General features: G+C 43.4%; 1 protein-coding gene across 6 annotated transcripts in view; it reads right to left on the minus strand.

Moving 5' to 3' along the window:
* The window catches only part of CFAP221 (cilia and flagella associated protein 221), a 79,645-nt gene that overhangs the window by 45,108 nt on the left and 11,751 nt on the right, over nucleotides 1-22,786 (minus strand). For all 6 annotated transcript variants that reach the window (XM_082395877.1, XM_082395872.1, XM_082395873.1 and 3 more), the window contains 3 exons: nucleotides 19,568-19,654; nucleotides 19,309-19,407; nucleotides 17,651-17,751 (listed from right to left, as the gene is read on the minus strand). In XM_082395877.1, the coding sequence (XP_082252003.1) occupies nucleotides 17,651-17,751; nucleotides 19,309-19,407; nucleotides 19,568-19,654 (287 nt within the window). The remainder of the gene's footprint in view (nucleotides 1-17,650; nucleotides 17,752-19,308; nucleotides 19,408-19,567; nucleotides 19,655-22,786) is intronic.

Below are 22,786 nucleotides of genomic sequence, written 5' to 3' on the forward strand. Positions count from 1 at the left end.
TAGTAGATCCAGGAGCAAAACAAACGACTGCTCTTACTCTAAGCCACTACTTGTAGGGTGTTTTGTTACACAGCAGTAAGGAAAAAACAGACCCAAACAGCATTCTCTCTTCCTCATCTCATTTCTCCTTCAGTGAATGATTACCTTACCCCATTTCTGGTTGGAATAATAATTTGGCAATTTTTAAGTCTTTTTTCTCTTTTTGGTAGTAGCCCTTCATATGTCCTGGTCACACTGTGCTTGCCCCTCAGCTAACCCTCTTAACAACCCTGTGAGGTGAGTACTATTACTATGCCCATTTCATGGACAAATAAACTGACCTGTGGGGCCATCCAAGGACATGCAGTTAATAAGAGATGAGGTGGAAATTAAAGCCAGGACCCCAGGACCCTTAACTGCAATACTATACCTCTCTTCTCGGTCTCTAATAGCAACCAAGAGCTAAGAACATCTCACTGTTAGCACGGCCGTCTTCTTCCCTATTGACTTTCTCTTTAAAACTGATCCCTCGATTTAAAACTCTATTGAGGATTGGTTCAAGATGGCGGAGTAGAAGGACGTGCTCTCACTCCCTCTTGTGAGAGCACCAGAATCACAACTAACTGCTGAACAATCATCGACAGGAAGACACTGGAACTCACGAAAAAAGATACCCCACATCCAAAGACACTGGAGAAGCCGCAATGAGATGGTAGGAGGGGCGCAATCACAACAAAATCAAATCCCATTACTGCTGGGCGGGCGAGTCACAAACTGGAGAACACTTATACCACAGAAGTCCACCCACTGGAGTGAAGGTTCTGAGCCCCACGTCAGGCTTCCCAACCTGAGGCTGTGGCAACGGGAGGAGGAATTCCTAGAGAATCAGACTTTGAAGGCTAGCGGGATTTGATTGCAGGACTTCGACAGGACTGGGGGAAACAGAGACTCCACTCTTGGAGGGCACATACAAAGTAGTGTGCGCATCGGGACCCAGGGGAAGGAGCAGTGACCCTGTAGGAGACTGAACCAGACCTACCTGCTAGTGTTGGAGAGTCCCTTGCAGAGGCGGGGGGTGGCTGTGTCTCACTGTGAGGACAAGGACACTGGCAGCAGAAGTTCTGGGAAGTACTCTTTGGCGTGAGCCCTCCCAGAGTCCGCCACTAGCCCCACCAAAGAGCCCCGGTAGGCTCCAGTGTTGGGTCGCCTCAGGCCAAACAACCAACAGGGAGGGAACCCAGCCCCACCCATCAGCAGACAAGCGGATTAAAGTTTTACTGAGCTCTGCCCACCAGAGCAACAGCCAGCTCTACCCACCACCAGTCCCTCCCATCAGGAAACTTGCACAAGCCTCTTAGATAGCCTCATCCACCAGAGGGCAGACAGCAGAAGCAAGAAGAACTACAATCCTGCAGCCTGTGGAACAAAAACCACATTCACAGAAAGACAGACAAAATGAAAAGGCAGATGTACCAGATGAAGGAACAGGATAGAACTCCAGAAAAACAACTAAATGAAGTGGAGATAGGCAACCTTCCAGAAAAAGAATTCAGAATAACGATAGTGAAGATGATCCAGGACTTTGGAAAAAGAATGGAGGCAAAGATCGAGAAGATGCAAGAAATGTTTAACAAAGACCTAGAAGAATTAAAGAACAAACAAACAGAGATGACCAATACAATAACTAAAATGAAAACTACACTAGAAGGAATCAATAGCAGAATAACTGAGGCAGAAGAATGGCTAAGTGACCTGGAAGACAGAATGGTGGAATTCACTGCTGCAGAACAGAATAAAGAAAAAAGAATAAAAAAGAAATGAAGACAGCCTAAGAGACCTCTGGGAAAACATTAAACGCAACAACATTCGCATTATAGGGGTCCCAGAAGGAGAAGAGAGAGAGAAAGGACCTCAGAAAATATTTGAAGAGATTATAGTCGAAAACTTCCCTAACATGGGAAAGGAAATAGCCACCCAAGTTCAGGAAGCGCAGAGAGTCCCATACAGAATAAACCCAAGGAGAAACACGCCGAGACACATAGTAATCAAATTGGCAAAAATGAAAGACAAAGAAAAATTATTGAAAGCAGCAAGGGAAAAACGACAAATAACATACAAGGGAACTCCCATAAGGTTAATAGCTGATTTCTAAGCAGAAACTCTACAAGCCAGACGCGAGTGGCATGACATATTTAAAGTGATGAAAGGGAAGAACCTACAATCAAGATTACTCTACCTGGCAAAGATCTCATTCAGATTCTATGGAGAAATCAAAAGCTTTACAGACAAGCAAAAGCTAAGAGAATTCAGCACCACCAAACCACCTCTACAACAAACGCTAAAGGAACTTCTCTAAGTGGGAAACACAAGAGAAGAAAAGGACCTACAAAAACAAACCCAAAACCATCAAGAAAATGGTAATAGGAGCATACATATCAATAATTACCTTAAACGTGAATGGATTAAATGCTCCAACCAAAAGACACAGGCTCACTAAATGGATACAAAAAAAGACCTATATATATGCTGTCTACAAGGGACCCACTTCAGACCTAGGGACACATACAGACTGAAAGTGAGGGGATGGAAAAAGATATTCCATAAAAATGGAAATCAAAAGAAGGCTGGAGTAGCAATACTCGTATTAGATAAAATAGACTTCAAAATGAAGAATGTTGCCAGAGACAAGGAAGGACACTGCATAATGATCAAGGGATCGATCCAAGAAGAAGATATAACAATTGTAAATATATATGCACCCAACATAGGAGCACCTCAATACATAAGGCAACTGCTAACAGCTATAAAAGAGGAAATCGACAGTAACACAATAATAGTGGGGGACTCTAATACCTCACTTGCACCAATGGACAGATCATCCAAACAGAAAATTAATAAGGAAACACAAGCTTTAAATGACACAATAGACCAGATAGATTTAATTGATATCTATAGGACATTCCATCCAAAAACAGCAGATTACACTTTCTTCTCAAGTGCGCACAGAACATTCTCCAGGATAGATCACATCTTGGGGCACAGATCAAGCCTCAGTAAATTTAAGAAAATTGAAATCATATCAAGCATCTTTTCTGATCACAACGCTATGAGATTAGAAATAAATTACATGGAAAAAAACGTAAAAAACACAAACACATGGAGGCTAAACAATACATTACTAAATAACCAAGAGATCACTGAAGAAATCAAAGAGGAAATAAAAAAATACCTAGAGACAAATGACAATGAAAACACGACGATCCAAAACCTATGGGATGCAGTAAAAGCAGTTCTAAGAGAGAAGTTTATAGCAATACAATCCTACCTCAAGAAACAACAAACATCTCAAATAAACAACCTAACCTTACACCTAAAGGAACTAGACAAGGAAGAACAAACAAAACCCAAAGTTAGTAGAATGAAAGAAATCATAAAGATCAGAGCAGAAATAAATGAAATAGAAACAAAGAAGACAATAGCAAAGATCAATAAAATTAAGAGCTGGTTCTTTAAGAAGATAAACAAAATTGATAAACCATTTGCCAGACTCATCAAGAAAAAGAGGGAGAGGACTCAAATCAATGAAATTAGAAATGAAAAAGGAGAAGTTACAATAGACACCGCAGAAATACAAAGCATTGTAAGAGACTACTACAAGCAACTCTATGCCAATAAAATGGACACCTGGAAGAAATGGACAAATTCTTAGAAAGGTATAACTTTCTGAGACTGAACCAGGAAGAAATAGAAAATATGTACAGACCAATCACAAGTAATGAAATTGAAACTGTGATTAAAAATCTTCCAACAAACAAAAGTCCAGGACCAGATGGCTTCACAGGTTAATTCTATCAAACATTTAGAGAAGAGACAACACCCATCCTTCTCAAACTCTTCCAAAAAATTGCAGAGGAAGGAACACTCCCAAACTCATTCTATGAGGCCACCATCACCCTGATACCAAAACCAGACAAAGATACTATAAAAAAAAAAATTACAAACCAATATCACTGATGAATATAAATGCAAAAATCCTCAACAAAGTACTAGCAAACAGCATCCAAAAACACATTAAAAGGATCATACACCATGTTCAAGTGGGATTTATCTCAGTGATGCAAGGATTCTTCAATATACACAAATCAATCAATGTGATACACCATATTAACAAATTGAAGAGGAAAAAACATATGATCATCTCAATAGATGCAGAAAAAACTTTTGACAAAATTCAACACCCATTTATGATAAAAACTCTCCAGAAAGTGGTCATAGTGGGAACCTACCTCAACATAATAAAGGCCATATATGACAAACCCACAGCAAACATCATTCTCAATGGTGAAAAACTGAAAGCATTTCCTCTAAGATCAGGAATAAGACAAGGATGTCCACTCTCACCACTATTATTCAACATAGTTTTGGAAGTCCTAACCACGGCAATCAGAAGAAAAAGAAATAAAAGGAATACAAATTGGAAAAGAAGAAGTAAAACTGTCAGTGTTTGCAGATGACACGATACTATACATAGAGAATCCTAAAGATGCTACCAGAAAAGTACTAGAGCTAATCAATGAATTTGGTAAAGTTGCAGGATACAAAATTAATGCACAGAAATCTCTTGCATTCCTATACACTAATGATGAAAAATCTGAAAGAGAAATTAAGGAAACACTCCCATTTACCATTGCAACAAAAAGAATAAAATACCTAGGAATAAACCTACCAGGGGGGACAAAAGACCTGTATGCAGAAAACTATAAGATACCGATGAAAGAAATTAAAGATGATACCAACAGATGGAGAGATATATCATGTTCTTGGATTGGAAGAATCAATATTGTGAAAATGAGTGTACTACCCAAAGCAATCTACAGATTCAATGCAATCCCTATCAAATTACCAATGGCATTTTTTACAGAACTAGAACAAAAAAATTTTTAAATTTGTGTGGAGACACAACGGACCCTGAGTAGCCAAAGCGGTCTTGAGGGAAAAAAACAGAGCTGGAGGAATCAGACTCCCTGACTTCAGACTCTACTACAAAGCTACAGTAATCAAGACAATATGGTACTGGCACAAAAACAGAAATATATATCAATGGAACAGGATAGAAAGCCCAGAGATAAACCCACGCACCTATGGTCAACTAATCTATGACAAAGGAAGCAAGGATATACAATGGAGAAAAGACAGTCTCTTCAATAAGTGGTGCTGGGAAAACTGGACAGCTACATGTAAAAGAATGAAATTAGAACACTCCCTAACACCATACACAAAATAAACTCAAAATGGATTAAAGACCTAAATGTAAGACAAGGCACTATAAAACTCTTAGAGGAAAACGTAGGAAGAACACTCTTTTGACATAAATCACAGCAAGATCTTTTTTGATCCACCTCCTAGAGTAATGGAAATAAAAACAAAAATAGCAAATAGGACCTAATGAAACAAAAGCTTTTGCAAAGCAAAGGAAACTACAAACAAGACGAAAAGACAGCCCTCAGAATGGGAGAAAATATTTGCAAACAAATCAGCGGACAAAGGATTAATCTCCAAAATATATAAACAGCTGTTGCAGCTCAATATTAAAAAAACAAACAATCCAATCCAAAAATGGGCAGAAGACCTAAATAGACATTTCTCCAAAGAAGACATCCAGATGGCCAAGAAGCACATGAAAAGCTGCTCAACATAACTAATTATTAGAGAAATGTAAATCAAAACTACAATGAGGTATCACCTCACACCAGTTAGAATGGGCATCATCAGAAAATCTACAAACAATAAGTGTTAGAGAGGGTGTGGAGAAAAGGGAACCCTCTTGGACTGTTGGTGGAAATGTAAATTGATACAGCCACTATGGAGAACAGTATGGAGGTTCCTTAAAAAACTAAAAATAGAATTACCATATGGCCCAGCAATCCCACTACTGGGCGTATACCCAGAGAAAACCATAATTCAAAAAGACACATGCACCCCAATGTTCACTGCAGCACTATTTACAATAGCCAGGTCATGGAAGCAACCTAAATGCCCATCGACAGAAGAATGGATAAAGAAGATGTGGTACATATATACAATGGAGTATTACTCAGCCATAAAAAGGAACGAAATTGAGTCATTTGTAGAGAAGTGGATGGATCTAGAGACTGTCATACAGAGTGAAGTAAGTCAGAAAGAGAAAAACAAATATCGTATATTAACGCATATATGTGGAACCTAGAAAAATGGTACAGATGAACCGGTTTGCAGGGCAGAAACTGAGACACAGATGTACAGAACAAACATATGGACACCAAGGGGGGAAAGTGGAGGGGGGGAGGGGTGGTGGTGTGATGAATTGGGAGATTGGGATTGGCATATATACACTAATATGTAAAAAATGGATAACTAATAAGAACCTGCTGTATAAAAAAATAAATAAAATAAAATTCAAAACAAAAAACAAACAAAAAACCCTGATCCCTCTGTGCTTTATTTCTTGAGGTTTTTGAAAGACGTGTCCTTTAATTAGCCCATCAGCAACAAAGGCATATAAAGTCCCAAGACCTTTTCTCAGATGTTACCCACCTCCCCTCAAGTCCTGGCATGCATGTAGAGAGAAAGGGGGAAATCTGGGGCCTGGCCAGTTATTTTCCTTTAAGGTTGAGATGTACACTGCTGTATTCAGAATGTGACCAACAAAAACAGAAAGAAATCAGACATAATGATTAGTTGCCGGATAAGCCAGACCCCCAAACCCCCAAACGAATGGGCCACAATTTGAAAAGATACAAAGAGTGGAGAGTAAATTATGTTTCAGATTTCAAAGTATGCTCTTTTATCTCAGATGATTTATGTTCTTGTGAACTTTCATAGGCTGCTTATCTTGTTTTCAAAGACACAATTCACTTCACTGGGATTGGGGCCTGAATCCAGAAGCACAGTGGACCCATGATCCGTAATGATATAGTCAAATAAAGACAAGCACAAACTCACATAAAGAAACGTTCAGGGAACAGGCGTCTAATTATTCTTTTGCCCTTATAGAATTAAACGCCACACTCGTTTTAGACTAGGCTTAGACCAGTGTTAGAGATAAAGACTGATAAAGAATCAAAGTGTCAGGGAGGTTTGATGTTTTTTCTCTTGCTGGCCTGGCCTTCAAGCTCCTTTCTTGCCCTTACTTCAATTCCTTCCCCAACCCTACTTAGTTCTCCCTACTGGTAAAACCTCACCCTTACCCACACCCCAGTAGTTTAGGAAAAGGTGGAGTTCTGCTGAAAACACTAGGGAACAATGGGAATTAAATGAGGTCCCCTTTGCATACTTGGTAAAGGAAGTTACGGTATTTCTCTGGGGGGTGGAAGGGAACTGAATTCTGGAAAAGTTAGAGGTGACCAGATGACATGTCGTCCGCAGAGACAGTACGTACCCTATTCATACTGGTTAAACACCTTTTTAAAAAATGTGGTAAAATGTACATAACATAAAATTTACCATTTTACCCATTTCTAAGGTACACTTTAGTGGAATTAGGTGCATTCACACTGTTATGCAACCATCACCAAAAAGGCCTTGAAAAGGCTTGAAAAGCCTCCTGCAGATCGATTTCCTTTTTAGTTGAGAAAAATATAGCACTTATTGGGAGAAGATAAGAGGATACACTAAGAACTACTGACGGCCTTTTCCTCTTTTAGGAGACAAGGGAGAAGCAAGCCCACACTGAAGGTATTAAAACACACTCGGCTGGAGATGAATGACCTGTCCTGCCGGCCGGGCGCCTGGCTGCAGCTCCAAGTCCCTGCCGCAGCTCCAAGTCCCTGCCGCTCACCCACCATAAATTATAAGGACAAAAACTCACTTGGCAGTGGAATAAGAAATGAACTTTTAAAGCAAAGCAGCGTATTTTCAAATACTTTTGGTTCTGAAATTGCAGTCTGTAAGAATTTTGAGTGAGAAGACCCAATGCAGCCAAAAATAATAAATAAATAAATAAAATTTTAAAAAATTTTGCACAAAATCGAAGGGAGAAAAGCAGAGTATTACAATTTTCAAGCTAGGCTCTAATAAGGTCAGTATTGCTTTCCCAAATTTCAGTTTTTCAGCCTTTTGATGGCTTTCTCCAGGAGTCAAAAGTCTGGGATTCAACATTCTGTGAGAAAAACTTGAAAAAAAAAACCTAATTTTTTGGGTCACTTTCAGGGTCGTACAGCCATCACGAAGCAGAGCCTGGATTGGAATCTAGACACTGCACTGCCTCGTCTCCTTTTTAGTTTCTATATTGAGGGTCCTCGCAGGCCAGGCAGGTAACAGTGAGAGGAGAGGGCTACGTGTGAGGTAACAGGGAGCGGTGGGGACTGCGGCGGCCTGGCAAAGGTACTGCCCTCTGAAGGGGCAGTTTCCAGTCTGTCCCTGAGGAACTGATTGTGGTCATGCAGGAATGTGTGCCTAGTACTGCTGGATCTTCCTCTTTTTTTTTTTTTAACAAAAAGTGGAAATCTAAATTTTCATGTGCAATCTTCTGATTTCTAAATGTTGGCAACTAACTGGAATTTTTAAAATTTATTTTATTGGCGTCTAGTTGATTTCCAGTGTTGTGTTAATTTCTGCTGTAAGCAAAGTGACTCAGTTATACATATGTATACATTCTTTTGCATACTCTTTTCCATGATGGTTTATCCCAGGAGACTGGATGTAGTTCCCTGTGCTCTGCAGTAGGACCTTGTTGTGTATCTATTCTCTATACATAATAGTTTGCATCTGCTAATCCCGAACTCCCAGTCCATCCCCCCCCACACACCCACCTCTCCCCTTTGGCAACCACAAGCCTGAAATGTTTACAAAAAATAAATCATGTGGGCCCCAACCATGTGGACCAAATGGAGCAGGTCAGCAGTGTAATGAAATCAGAGCCACAAATTCAGAACGGATGGGTGGGTGGCAGGCTGAGGGATAAACTGTCGGCACCGGACAAGACAGGAGGATTGGTGGGACGCTCCCCACTCTCCCCAACAATCCAAAAACTCCTCAGGGAACCATCCTGGGCTTTACCCCCCACAGGGAGCTACAACGGGAAGGACTGAGGTTGAGGGGATGAGATGGGAGAAGGAGCCAGAGGTACAGCTCCCAGCAGCTAGGCGCCCACCTCGTAAGACACAGTGACAGGCTGGCGGTGCAGCTGGAGGGCGTGCTGGTCCTCTGGGTGGGCGGGGTGGGGGGGACAGTGGGTGAGGTTGGGCGCAGAAGCTGCCGAGCAGCTGGGACAAGCGCAGAGAGGCAGCGCCTGCAGGTGCGTCGTTCCTGGTCCTGCAGCCGGACCTCACAAGCAGTCCCTGAAGAAGTGACGGAGCAGAGCGGGGGTATTCGTGTGCACGTGGGACTGGGGGCTGCGGGCCTGAGGCAGAGAAACAGCAGGAGCCGGACCGCAATGCAGCCTCGAGGGCGAGGGCTGGTGGGCTCCCAGGCGAGTGGCGCGCTTGGGGCCTTGGGACCACAGTGAGACTGGAGGTCACAGACGAGGCATCGCCGCTTCTTCTGCACCCAGCGGTGGCTGCAGCCAGCCCGCCCTTGTGGGAGGAGTGTTTTCTCACGGATAATACTTAGCAGTTGCCCTTCAAACCAGATGTGTGTCTACTCTGTGTTATATAACTTTTGGTTACTTTAGTCAAAATGCCTGGTCCAACGTTTTTTTCCTCCTATTAATCACATCCTGGGACCTAATGTATAAACCCAGTATTGCATGTCTTGTGCATAACTGTTCTAAAGAATCTTATTTTATGTACTATACGTATCAGAATAGTGTACATTGCCGTGTAATGTAAAAAAGAAAAATCTACATAAATAATGCAGCAACTACCCAAGTGTTATACCAGCTAAAACAATAAATAACCCTTGAACAGTGCGTGGTCACATTCAAACGCCCCTCTGTCCCAGGGAGGGAAGGCAGCCCAGAGATGGACCGCCACGTAGTCACCCCACACTCTCCATCGTGACACCGTCCACCGGGAGACCGTCACCTCTGCCAGGCAGCAGCTCACATCAGCTCACCCTCGCACACATCCACACCATCACTCCAGAGAAGGACAATGCCAGCGCCCGATGAAGCCGGACGGGGGGCGGACAGACGGGTGTGTGAAGCGAGGGCCTGCCCGCCGGCTGCGGATTCGTGGTGACGCTGTGTGCCCTCCCCTTGGCCAGCTGGCGGACCCATCGCCCGGCTCTGGGAGGGCTGGCACTGAGGACTCTCCCCTTGACCTTCTCCAGAGAAGTGCCCTTGGCTGAGGGGCTGGGCACCCCCATCCCTGTCCTGCACTCCTTTATGGGTTATGCCTTAATAAGTCAGGCACAATGAACCCTTGTTTCTGCTTCTAAGGAACCTAAGGCCCCACTACTACATTTAAATACTTGCAATCAGTGCCTGCTTTTGAGGTGTTCCAGGCCCCTCTCCACAGCAGTGTTAAGTACATGATGTGTTTATTCAATAGAGTTGTTATACTATATATAGAAATTGCTACGGTATCAAGTAGAACATAAGATTATACTTCAAAGCCCCCTTCTGAAACTCACTGATAACTGAGGTAGGTAAAGAGTATAAAAAGATCCAAATTTTAAAATAAACAATATGTCAGCAACATTTATAATTAATCAAAAACACTGTTTCAGATGTAGACAACAAACATATGGACACCAAGGGGGGAAAGTGGGCGGGGGGTGGTGGTGGAATAAATTGGGAGATTGGGATGGACGTATATACACTAACATGTATAAAATAGATAACTAATAAGAACCCGCTGTATAATAAATAAATAAAAACACTTTCAATTCACAATCTCTACTATTCAACACCTGGCTTTCACATAGCTTTCAGATACAATTCATTAGCTCAAAGACGCCAGTGAAATGATTATACTTCTGATGATCGTTGTAGTATTTTTACCTCTTATAAGCAAATTTTAAAGAAAGGTACAAAACAGTTTTACTATAGTCACATAAGCCCACACAAATATGACGTGAATGTAAGCTTTGAAAAGTCAAACTCTTAAAAGTTTGACAATCAAATGCAATATAATATGCCCCAAATTTCAAAGAGAAGCGGTTTCTTTTTAAAAAATATTTATTTATTTATTTGGCTGCACTGGTCTCAGTTGCGGCACGTGGACTCAGCTGCGGCATGCATGCGGGATCTCGTTCCCTGACCAGGGATCAAACCTGGGCCCCTCATTGGGAGCACCGAGCCTTAGCCGCTGGACCACCAGGGAAGACCCCGGAGTGCAGTTTCTACAAGGTACACACGACCGTGCATTTCTCTGCTTCCCTCGTTCAGTGGTGGCCTCGGTGAAATCCACATTTGCCAGCAAAGCCCCTGAGGCCCTTCTCGCTCAGCCCTTTCCCTGCCACAGCCCTGATAACCCAGGTCCAGGCTCACGAACGCTCCAGACCAGTCCACGGGTGCTGTGCCCTCCACATCTCTGCCTGTGCCCAAGCCTCCACACGGCCTGAAGCACCCTTCTTCCCTCCTGCTCCCTTCCGCTGGCTGATTTCTAGTCGTCCTTCAAAAGCTCAGGGTGGGCGCATTCTCCTCTAGGAAGTCTTGTCTGAGCTCCGCCCTCCCACCTGCCCCCAACTCACTTCACACTGAGCTGGGTTACGTGTCCTTCCTCAGAACACACTGAATTAGAAATTAGAATCGTCCATTTAACAAACAGCTCAAACAACTCAACAACAAAAAAGCAAACATCCCAATCGAAAAATGGGCAGAAGACCCAAATAGACATTTCTCCAAAGAAGACATACAGGGCTTCCCTGGTGGCACAGTGGTTAAGAATATGCCTGCCAATGCAGGGGACATGGGTTCGAGCCCTGGTCCGGGAAGATCTCACATGCTGCAGAGCAACCAAGCCCGCGAGCCACAACTACTGAGCCCACGTGCCACAACTACCAAAGCCCGCGCACCTAGAGCCCGTGCTCCGTAACAAGAGAAGCCACCGCGATGAGAAGCCCGTGCACTGCAACGAAGAGCAGCCCCCGCTCGCCACAACTAGAGAAAGCCCGCGTGCAGCAACGAAGACCCAATGCAGCCAAAAATAAATAAATTAATTAATTAAAAAAAAAAAAGACATACAGATGGACAATAGGCCCGTGAAAAGATGCTCATCATCACTACTTATTAGAGAAATGCAGATCAAAACTACAGTGAGGTACCACCTCACACGGGTCAGAATGGCCATCATCAAAAAGCCTACAAACAATAAATGCTGGAGAGGGTGTGGAGAAAAAGGAACACTCTTGCACTGTTGGTGGGAATGTAAATTGGTGCAGCCACTATGGAGAACAGTATGGAGGTTCATCAAAAAACTAAAAATAGAGCTGCCATATGATCCAGCAATCCCACTCCTGGGCATATATCCAGACAAAACTATAATTCAAAAAGATACAGGCACCCCTATGTTCATAGGAGCACTATTTACAATAGACAAGACATGGAAGCAACATAAGTGTCCATCGACAGATGAATGTATAAAGAATATGTAGTACATATACAATGGAATACTACTCAGCCATAAAAAATAATGAAATAATGCCATTTGCAGCAACACGGATGGACCCAGAGATCCTCATACTAAGTGAAGTCAGAATAAGAAAGACAAATACCATATGATATCACTTATACGTGGAATCTAAAATATGACACAAATGAACTTACGAGACAGAAACAGACTTGCAGACGTAGAGAACAGACTTGTGGTTGCTGAGGAGGGGGATGTGGGGGGAAGGAGTGGGAGTTTGGGGTCAGCAGGTGCAAACTAGTACATAGAGGATGGATAACAACAAGGTCCTACTGCAGAGCACAGGGAACTCTGTTCAATATCCTGTGATAAACCATAATGGAAAAGACTATGAAAAAGAATGTGTGTGTAGGGAGCTTCCCTGGCGGTCCAATGGTTAAGACTCCACACTTCCACTGCAGGGGGCACGGGTTTGATCCCTGGTTGGGGAACTACGATCCCGCATATCATGTGGTGCAGCCGGAAAAAAAAAAAAAAAAAGAATGTGTGTGTGCGTGCGTGTGTGTGTGTGTGTGTGTGTGTATATATATATATATATATATATATATATATATATATGAATCACTTTGCTATACAGTAGAGTAATTAACACAGCATTGTAAATCAACTATACTTCAATAAAATAAAAACAAAGAATTGTCTATTTAATCACAAGATGAGGGTTTAATCACCTCTACATCCTTAGTACCTACCATTGTGCCTGGCACATAGTAGGCATTCAATAAAGGTTTGTTAAATGAATGAATGAATGAATGTTGAATAAAGAACCTACCCAAATAATACCTTCAACCCCCAAGGCAGCCCAGGATTAAAAGAGGAGATTTCAGGTGAAAACCCTTTCAAATAGTCACCACCACCACCACCCCTCCCCCCGACGCCGGGCTGGAATGCAGTGCTGGGCAGTTTGCATAGTTAAAAGTTGGGGAAAAGCCATTAAGTCAAGTGCATCAAGTCTTGGGAAGGCTCTGCTGCCAGAATGCTTGGAGAAACAAAGTAGCACGCTTATCTTTTGAAAGATTTTTAAAAATATCACAGTGTTACACACAGTAACTCAGCTTCATAAACTGTTTAGCTGAAATTTTCATTCTGATTACAAATGAAGGGCATGATGTATAAAACAGCTTGGGAGGAGCCTCCAGGGAAGTGGGCAGATTTATCTGTTAAGAAGGTCCAGAAAATCTGCAAACAATAAATGCTGGAGAGGGTGTGGAGAAAAGGGAACCCTCTTGCACTGTTGGTGGGAATGTAAATTGATACAGCCACTGTGGAGAACAGTATGGAGGTTCCTTAAAAAACTAAAAATAGAACTACCATACGACCCAGCAATCCCACTACTGGGCATATACCCTGAGAAAACCATAATTCAAAAAGAGTCATGTACCACAATGTTCATTGCAGCTCTATTTACAATAGCCAGGACATGGAAGCAACCTAAGTGTCCATCATCAGATGAATGGATAAAGAAGATGTGGCACATATATACAATGGAATATTACTCAGCCATAAAAAGAAACGAAATTGAGATATTTGTAGTGAGGTGGATGGACCGAGAGTCTGTCATACAGAGTGAAGTAAGTCAGAAAGAGAAAAACAAATACAGTATGCTAACACATATATATGGAATCTAAGAAAAATAAAAAAAAAAGGTCATGAAGAACCTAGGGGTAAGTCGGCAATAAAGACACAGACCTACTAGAGAATGGACTTGAGGATATGGGGAGGGGAAAGGGTAAGCTGTGACAAAGTGAGAGAGTGGCATGGACACATATACACTACCAAATGTAAAACAGATAGCTAGTGGGAAGCAGCCGCATAGCACAGGGAGATCAGCTCGGTGGTTTGTGACCACCTAGAGGGGTGGGATAGGGAGGGTGGGAGGGAGGGAGACGCAAGAGGGAAGAGATATGGGAACATATATATATGTATAACTGATTCACTTCGTTATAAAGCAAAAACTAACACACCATTGTAAAGCAATTATACTCCAATAAAGATGTTAAAAAAAAAAAAAGAAGGTCCAAGAGGGAGGGGATATATGTATACGTATGGCTGAACCACTTTGTTGTACAGCAGAAACTAACACAACATTGTAAAGCAATTATACCCCACTGAAAAAAAAAATAAGAAGAAGAACCAAGGCTGATGTCTGCATCATTTCCTCCTGCCTATGGACCATGCTCTCAACCTCGACAGCCTGGCTTATGGTCCAAACAAGGAGTGATTTGTGGAGGGAAAGAAAGAAAAAGAGGGAGAGAGAGAGAGAGGAAGGGAGGGAGGGAGGAAGACAGATGAACTAGGAAGTTAGTTGTTTCCTGCCACTTCAATTTTGGTTAAAAATTGCTTATTCACCCATTTAAAGGAAATAGCTATGTTTGGCCTCAAAATGCATAGAGTGAGTGGGTGCTGCCAGGAGGGATTCGCCTCTATTAGCCCCTTGGGGTCCCTTCTCAGCCCACTTAGTGCTGAGAAGGACCCAGTGAAGACTGGGTTGATGAGGGGAGGGAAGAAGTGCTGGGAAAGCGTTCTGGCAGAACATTTTGGGAAAAGTAGAGAAAAGGAGAGCAAGGGGCCGAGAATATACGTCATCCAAAGTGTAACAGTCTGATAATACCCACTGTCGGCAACGATGCAGGGGAAGCAGGAATTCTCATGCGTCTCCGGTGGGTGTGTGATGGGTTCACCGATTTTGGAAAACGATTTGTCATTAAATAGTGACACTGAAGCTGTGTGGACCTGCAATTCCACTTCGAGGTGTACAACCTGGAAAACTCTGGACTATGTGCCCCAGGCCATGCACAAGGATATACAACAGCAGTGCCGGTCACAGCAAAAAAAACAGTGGCAATAATGCCATGGGTCCATTAGCAGCAGAGCAGAGTTTTAAAACTGCGGTAAATCCACGCAGCAGACCCCACAGCAGTGAACTACGGGCTCTGTGTTAACACAGCTGGGCCACGGAAACACAATGTTGCAGGAAAAAAGCAAGTTACAAAAGAATCAACATACAGTATGATTCCATTTATATAAAGATCAAACACTGGCAGAGCCAAACCATGTGTTATTTAGGGGTGCCCACGTACGTCTCGAAACTATTGAAATAAATGAAAGAAAGGATTCCCACTAAATTCAGAATAGTAGTTGTAAAATTACTGGCAATGCTTTATGTCTTAATGTCTTAAAATCAATGTTCATTATACTATCATTCTTTAAACTGTATGTATTATTACATATTCTTTTGTATGTATAATTTATTGACAATTCTTTTTTTTGAGAATTTTTATTTTATTTTATTTTATTTTAATTTTAGTTTTTGGCTGCGCCATGCAGGGATCTTAGTTCCCTGACCAGGGATCGAACCCACATCCCCTGCATTTGAAGTGCAGAGTCTTAACCACTGGACCACCAAGGAAGTCCCTTATTGACAATTCTTAAAGAGTTGTTTTTAGAAAAATAAGTAAAGAGAGATGGTGCATCAGAAGCTCATGTGAAGCCGCTGGGCGGGGGATGGGATCTCACGTCAGCTGAACCAACGCGATTGTTCAGATCTAGATGGTGAGTTTCATTCAAGGGCTCTGAAGCTCATACACCTTGGTCCCCCGCCACCACCAGAAAGCTTCAGTTGCCCCCTCTCTACCTCTACTACCCAGTCACTAGCAACTTGTATGCCCTGCTCAGAGCTGCCTGCAGGCACCTGAACTTGCTTTCACCCCCAAACACAGGCTGAAGCCCACAGTCTTTGCTCACCATCTGGGCCTAGACCACGAGGTATCTAGTATCTACCAGCTACTGCGTGGCTTCATCACCTGCAAGACGTAGTGCACACTCTTCGCCACCGCCGTGCTTTTGTACGTGCTGTTTCCCTGCCTGGACCGCCACCCTCACAGCCCACCCTCACAGCCCGCCCCACAGTGGACAACCGGATAGGATAACCGGACGTCCCCTGCTTAGGCGTGAGGACTTTCCCCATCCCGCCAATCAGCTCCGTGCTCGCTCTTCTGGGCCTGCACAAGACCCTGTGTGGGCCCTGATTACAACGCTTAGCACGCGGTGTAATTAATCAGTGACGTGGTTCTGTCCCCATCAGACTTGAAGACCTTCAGAATGAGAACTTTTGTCTATTCATCCTTTTACCATAGGTGATATTCAAAATATCACCCAAACAGGACTTCACGGGCAGTGCGCCACTGGCGTGGATACAAAGCTGGAGCCAGGTCCTGCAGGTCCCCCCCCGCCAGACGGCTAGGTATTCACAACTTAGTTACGGAATCACTGGGGGGGAGGGGCGGCAGGAGAGGCGCCAGGCAGCTGGCAGGGAGGGATCGGGGGCTCAGGACGGTATATATTTCCCAACCAGTACAGAAATATTTCAGCGTTTAACAGGATTTTAACAACCGGCATGGCCATTGTATCTCGGTGTCGAACAGCTCCATATCTACCTTCCTTGTGTCCCTAGGGACAGACAGCACTGTGCCTGGTAGTAGGTATTTAGGAAATATTTACTGCTAACACAAGACACATCTTGAAGTACAACTGGAGTCATCAACTGTCTTCCCAACAAGGAGGGAGGCTTAGAGATCTGGCTTCCACGGTGACCGTCCAGGGCCTTGGCCTTCCCTGCGGCCATTCTGTCCAAAAACAGGTGCTGCTTAATGTACAGGCCTGAGGTGCCTCCCTGGGGCTCCGACACCGATACTCCCAACCCTGCAGGCCCTCCAACTACCGCCAACAGTATTTGGACCTTCTGGCAGCTACCCTGCCCTGTGAAGGGAAGCCTGTGGAGAAAGAAGCCCGCACAGGGCAGCAAAACCAAGATCTGGGGAGGGTCAGGTCCCTGCAACCCCTGTTAAACCCCTAGACCCAGCCATGCCTGAAGGTGCGTGCCACCTGGCACCTTTCAGGTTGATGACCCGATAAATTCCTTTCTTGCTTAACGATATTTTGACTCGGTTGGGTTTGTTTGTTGGTTGTTTGCTTTGCGTTTGCAACTACAAGTCCACTCTAACTCAGCTAGAAGGAAAACTTTCCATTAGGAAAAACAGAAATCTAAGTTTTTATCTATGTGAGTCTCTCTTAACTTTTCACATCCCATGACAGTTTGGTAATTCATTTTGATAACTTACCTTTCACCAAGTAGAACATTTGATAGATTTATAAATGAGGGAAAGTCCAGTCTATTCATGACAGGATAGGCATGGATGGGGACAAGCAAAGTCTCACCTCCCTAAAATTAATGGGAAAAAAGTCAAGTTTACCACGCTTAAGACTATAATTTTCTTTTTTCTTTTTCTTTGTTTTTGGCTGCGCCTCACAGCATGTGGGAATTTAGTTCCCCGACCAGGGGTCAAACCCACGCCCCCTGCTTTGGAACAACTGGACCGCCAGGGAAGTCCCAAGACTATAATTTTCAAAGATGAATTTGTAGATCCTTTATTTCTTATCTTGTTTTCTACCATTAAAAATTACTTCCAGAAAAAAAGGGAAAACATTTCCTTAAAAAAAAAAACAACTGAGTGCTTAAATATAACAGTTGAAATAATGAGTTTTCTTAGCTATAAACAAAGTATAGAGAATTTTTAGTGTATTTCACTGAAATGACATTCAACATTATCCAGGAAAGCTAATGATGCCTTCACGTAGAGGTGAAAACAGTCACCTGTTTCGACTTCAGAAAGTTATAGGGAAACACAACCGTGAGCGGCCTGAGATAAACAGAAACCAGCACAGAATCAGCTGACCCAGACAGCGCCGAACAGTAAACACTGGACCAGCCAGAGGCACAGAGGCCTGCTTCTAGACCTGCACCGTGCGTGACCTTGAGTAAGGCCTCTGACCTCTCCACAGCTCGTTTCTTCCTTTGCTTTCAAGTGGGGATACGTCCACCTTTCTTTAAAGGTATTTTTGAGAATTAAAGCAGACACTGGCCTTAAAAACTTTAAAGCACCACGTAAATACAAGGTACTAACAGCACTGCTATGAAGCAGCAGGACACCTTCCCTGGTGCTCTATGCAATGCCTGTCCTAGGGATTTTTGTTCTTGGTACAGAATACTCCTCCTGAAAGCACTATTCTGCTTTCATTTTTAGTTCTTTTTCCCCCCTCTTTTTAAAAACTGAGACTCATTCGTTACTAAAGCACACTCTTCCACTTTAATTTTTTAAAGGTAAATTTGCTTAACCTTAAGGCTTCTCAACTTGTAAGGGCTGGGCGTGGAACCCAGAGCAGAGGGGGGTGGAGGTGCCAGTTTTAAGGGAAGGACTGACAGCATGTGGGGCTGGAGGCCGGAGGCCGGGGATGAATTAGGTGACCTGGAAAAGGCCGGCGAGAACTCCTACAGCACAGCGTCTGGGGTCGGACCACACAAGTAGCCTCCCTGCAGACCCCCAGGGCTGCCTCGGAGGACATTTGCTGCTGGTGCCCAGTGACAACTCGGGGTTGTTGCTGATCTTCTCACCTAGCTCTTAAAGGAGGGTGTTTACGTTATTTGAAAAGCCTTCCTCAACTCCCAGCACCACAAGATAAATGAGATTTTTAGGCCAGGGCAGGTGGGAACCTGCAGCAAGCAGTGTCTCTAGCTCTGCCCCAGTTCTTGGCAGCCTGGAGCTTCCCCAGCTGGGACCCACGTCACCGGACCAGGACCCTCAAGCCACTCAGACCGGCTGCCCAAGGCATCAGGCTGAGAAACTTCATACTTGTCACTCCGTCTCTCTTCTTCCCTTGAAGATGTAAGGTTTGATGCCACCCCCAAGCCCCAAAAAACCCCTGATATTAAGGGACATACCTGAGAGTGAATGCGGATGCAGTCATAGTAGTATCGCCACTCATCTGGAGTAAATGTAACGGTGACCGTGAGGGACAAGCCAGGGACAAGGTGGTGCTCCTAGAAGACACGGGGGTTCCTGTCCGGACGAGCCCCAGGGCCCACGGAAGCAGGACCACCGGGACAACACGCTACATGCCGCCCCGGGCAGACCTGCGGCACGGAAAGCCACGCCCGCCAGTGAACACCCTGGGAGAACACGCCCCCCAGGGACACTTACCTTCTTCACATACTTGATCTGAAAGTGTTTGGTTTGGGGGGGTAAAATATGAACGCGTAAATCTTCATTGCAAATATTGACCACATGCTGGAGAGAAAAAGAAGCATTCACGTGAATCCACTGCTTTACCCACCTGCACATGCACCGCCTCATTTACCTTCACCTCACCTTGCTCCTGAAGGGATGTGAGGAGATACGGTGCACTTTTATTATTTTTTAAATTTTTATTCTATATTGATGTATAGTTGATTTACAATGTTGCCTTAATTTCAGGTGTACAGCAAAGTGATTCAGTTATACATATACATATATATATTCTTTTTCAGATTCTTTTCCCATTTAGGCTATTACAGGATATTGAGTAGAGTTCCCTGTGCTATACGGTAGATCCTTGCTGTTGATTTTATCTATAGAAGTGTGTATATGTTAATCCCAAACTCCTAATTTTATTTTTTTAAAAATTAATTAATTAATTAATTGATTGATTAATTTATGGCTGTGTTGGGTCTTCGTTTCTGTGCGAGGGCCTTCTCTAGTTGCGACCAAGTGGGGGCCACTCTTCATCGCGGTGCGTGGGCCTCTCACTATCGCGGCCTCTCTTGTTGCGGAGCACAGGTTCCAGACGCGCAGGCTCAGCAATTGTGGCTCATTGGCCTAGTCGCTCCGCGGCATGTGGGATCTACCCAGACCAGGGCTCGAACCCGTGTTCCCTGCATTGGCAGGCAGATTCTCAACCACTGCGCCACCAGGGAAGTCCCCAAACTCCTAATTTATTTCTTCCCCCAACTTTTCCCCTTGGTAACCATAAGGGGTTTTTAAAATTTTTTTTATTTTTTTGGCTGCATTGGGTCTTCGTTGCTGCACGTGGGCTTTCTCTAGTTGCAGCCAGCGGGGGCTACTCTTCATTGGTGCGCAGGCTTCTCATTGCGGTGGCTTCTCTTGTTGCGGAGCATGGGCTCTAGGCGCGTGGGCTTCAGCAGTTGTGGCGCACGGGCTTAGCTGCTCCACGGCATGTGGGATCTTCCTGGACCAGGAATCGAACCTGTGTCCCCTGCAATGGCAGGCAGATTCTTAACCACTGCGCCACCAGGGAAGTCCCCATAAGTTTGTTTTCTATGTCTCTATTTCTGTTTTGTACATAAATAAGTTCATTTGTATCATTTTTTAAGATTCCACATATAAGTGATATCATATGGTATTTGTCTTCCTCCGTCTGACTTTCTTCACTAAGTATGATAATCTCTAGGTCCATCCATGTTACTGCAAATGGCATTATTTCATTATTGCTCTAGGAGGTGGATCCAAAAAGATCTTGCTGTGATTTATGTCAGAGAGTGTTCTGCCTATGTTTTCCTCTAAGAGTTTTATAGTGTCTGGTCTTACATTTAGGTCTTTAATCCATTTGGAGTATATTTTTGTGTATGGTGTTAGGGAGTGTTCCAATTTCATTCTTTTACATGTAGCTGTCCAGTTTTCCCAGCACCACTTATCCAAGAGGCTGTCATTTCTCCATTATATATTCTTGACTCCTTTATCAAAAATAAGGTGACCATATGTGTGTGGGTTTATCGCTGAGCTTTCGATCCCGTTCCATTGATTTGTGTGTCTGTTTTTGTGCCAGTCCCATACTGTTTTGATTACTGTAGCTTTCTAGTATAGTCTGAAGTCAGGGAGCCTGATTCCTCTAGCTCCATTTTTTCTTTCTCAAGATTGCTTTGGCTTCAGTGCACGTTTAAACGCTTCAAGAGATCCAAAATCTATCATACACCACTTAACGAATAATAAAATAAACACAACACCACTTAAAGAGTAATGAAATATGTCCATGTGTCTCTGCCCAACCTAAGACTTCTCCAGAGCTACAGCCCCAGGTTCCCCCCGGCATGGCCTTGCACACTCCCCTCCTCCTGCCCTGACTGGTTACCTGTGCATCTTTTTGTTGAACTCAACTTAGTCCTGTGATTCAGCTGAGCTAAGAAGCCAGCCACCCACCCCCTCCCAGTTTCTCTAATTACATGCCACTTGTCCTGGGGACCTGGTGACACTAAGGCAGTCAAAAAATCAGGAAAAGGAGTGTGGAGAGGACAGCCTCCAATCCATCGCGAGGGCTGATAACAAAGAACACAAAGTCAGGAGTTCTCGGATGGGGTCGGGAGGAGGCCCTCGTTCAAGGCAGGACAACCTGCCGGGTCAGTTAACTGGGCCTCTGAGTAGAGGGGTTTTTCCTTCCTCTACATGAAAGGAGAGCAAGGACCTTGGGTTCTGGGATCTGGCCTTCACCTGGGCCAGAGGACAGCTAAGAGGCCTTTGGTCTCCAAAGTCCAGGCCAGAGGCTGGGCCTGTCACATGGCCACTGCCCAAGGCCTCGAGTTCACTGAGGCCCTAAATCAGACTTAAGACATAATCTCTTGATGAGATTATACTGATGCTTGCATTTGTTAAAAGTTCTCATTTGTCGCCTGTGAATATTTTTTTTTAATTTTATCTTATTTTATTTTTTTATATAGAAGATTCTTATTAGTTATCTATTCACCTGTGAATATTCTTAAAGGACCACAATTTTTGTGACCCTGTTTTGGCATATCTTTTTTTTTTTTTTTAAACTATAGTTGATTTACAATACTGTGTTAGTTTCAAGTGTCAAATTCAAGCTTCAGATTCTTTTCCATTATAGATTATTACAAGATACTGAATATAGTTCCCTATGCTATACAGTAAAAGCCTGTTATTTATCTATTTTATATATAGTAGCGTGTATCTGTTAATCCCAAACTCCTAATTTATCCCTCCCCCATCCCCTTTCCCCTCTGGTAACCATAAGGTTGTTTTCTTTGTCTATGAGTCTGTTTTTGTTTTGTAAATAAGTTGATTTATATTATTTTTTTAGATTCCATATATAAGTGATATAATATCTGTCTTTCTCTGCCTTACTTCACTTAGTATGATAATCTCTAGGTCCATCCATGCTGCTGCAAACCTAAATGTCCATCAACAGATGAATGGATAAAGAAGATGTGGTACACACATATAATGGAATATTACTCAGCTATAAAAAAAGAAGGAAATATTGCCATTTGCAGCAACATGGCATATCTCTTTATTTTTTAAATTTTTTTTTAAAGTTACTTTTTTAAAAAATTTATTTTTGGCTGCGTTGGGTCTTCGTTGTTGCGCGTGGGCTTTCCCTAGTTGTGGCGAGCGGGGGCTACTCTTTGTTGT

This window comes from Balaenoptera borealis (assembly GCF_965194805.1).
Source record: "Balaenoptera borealis genome assembly, chromosome: 6".
Classification (NCBI taxonomy): domain Eukaryota; kingdom Metazoa; phylum Chordata; class Mammalia; order Artiodactyla; family Balaenopteridae; genus Balaenoptera; species Balaenoptera borealis.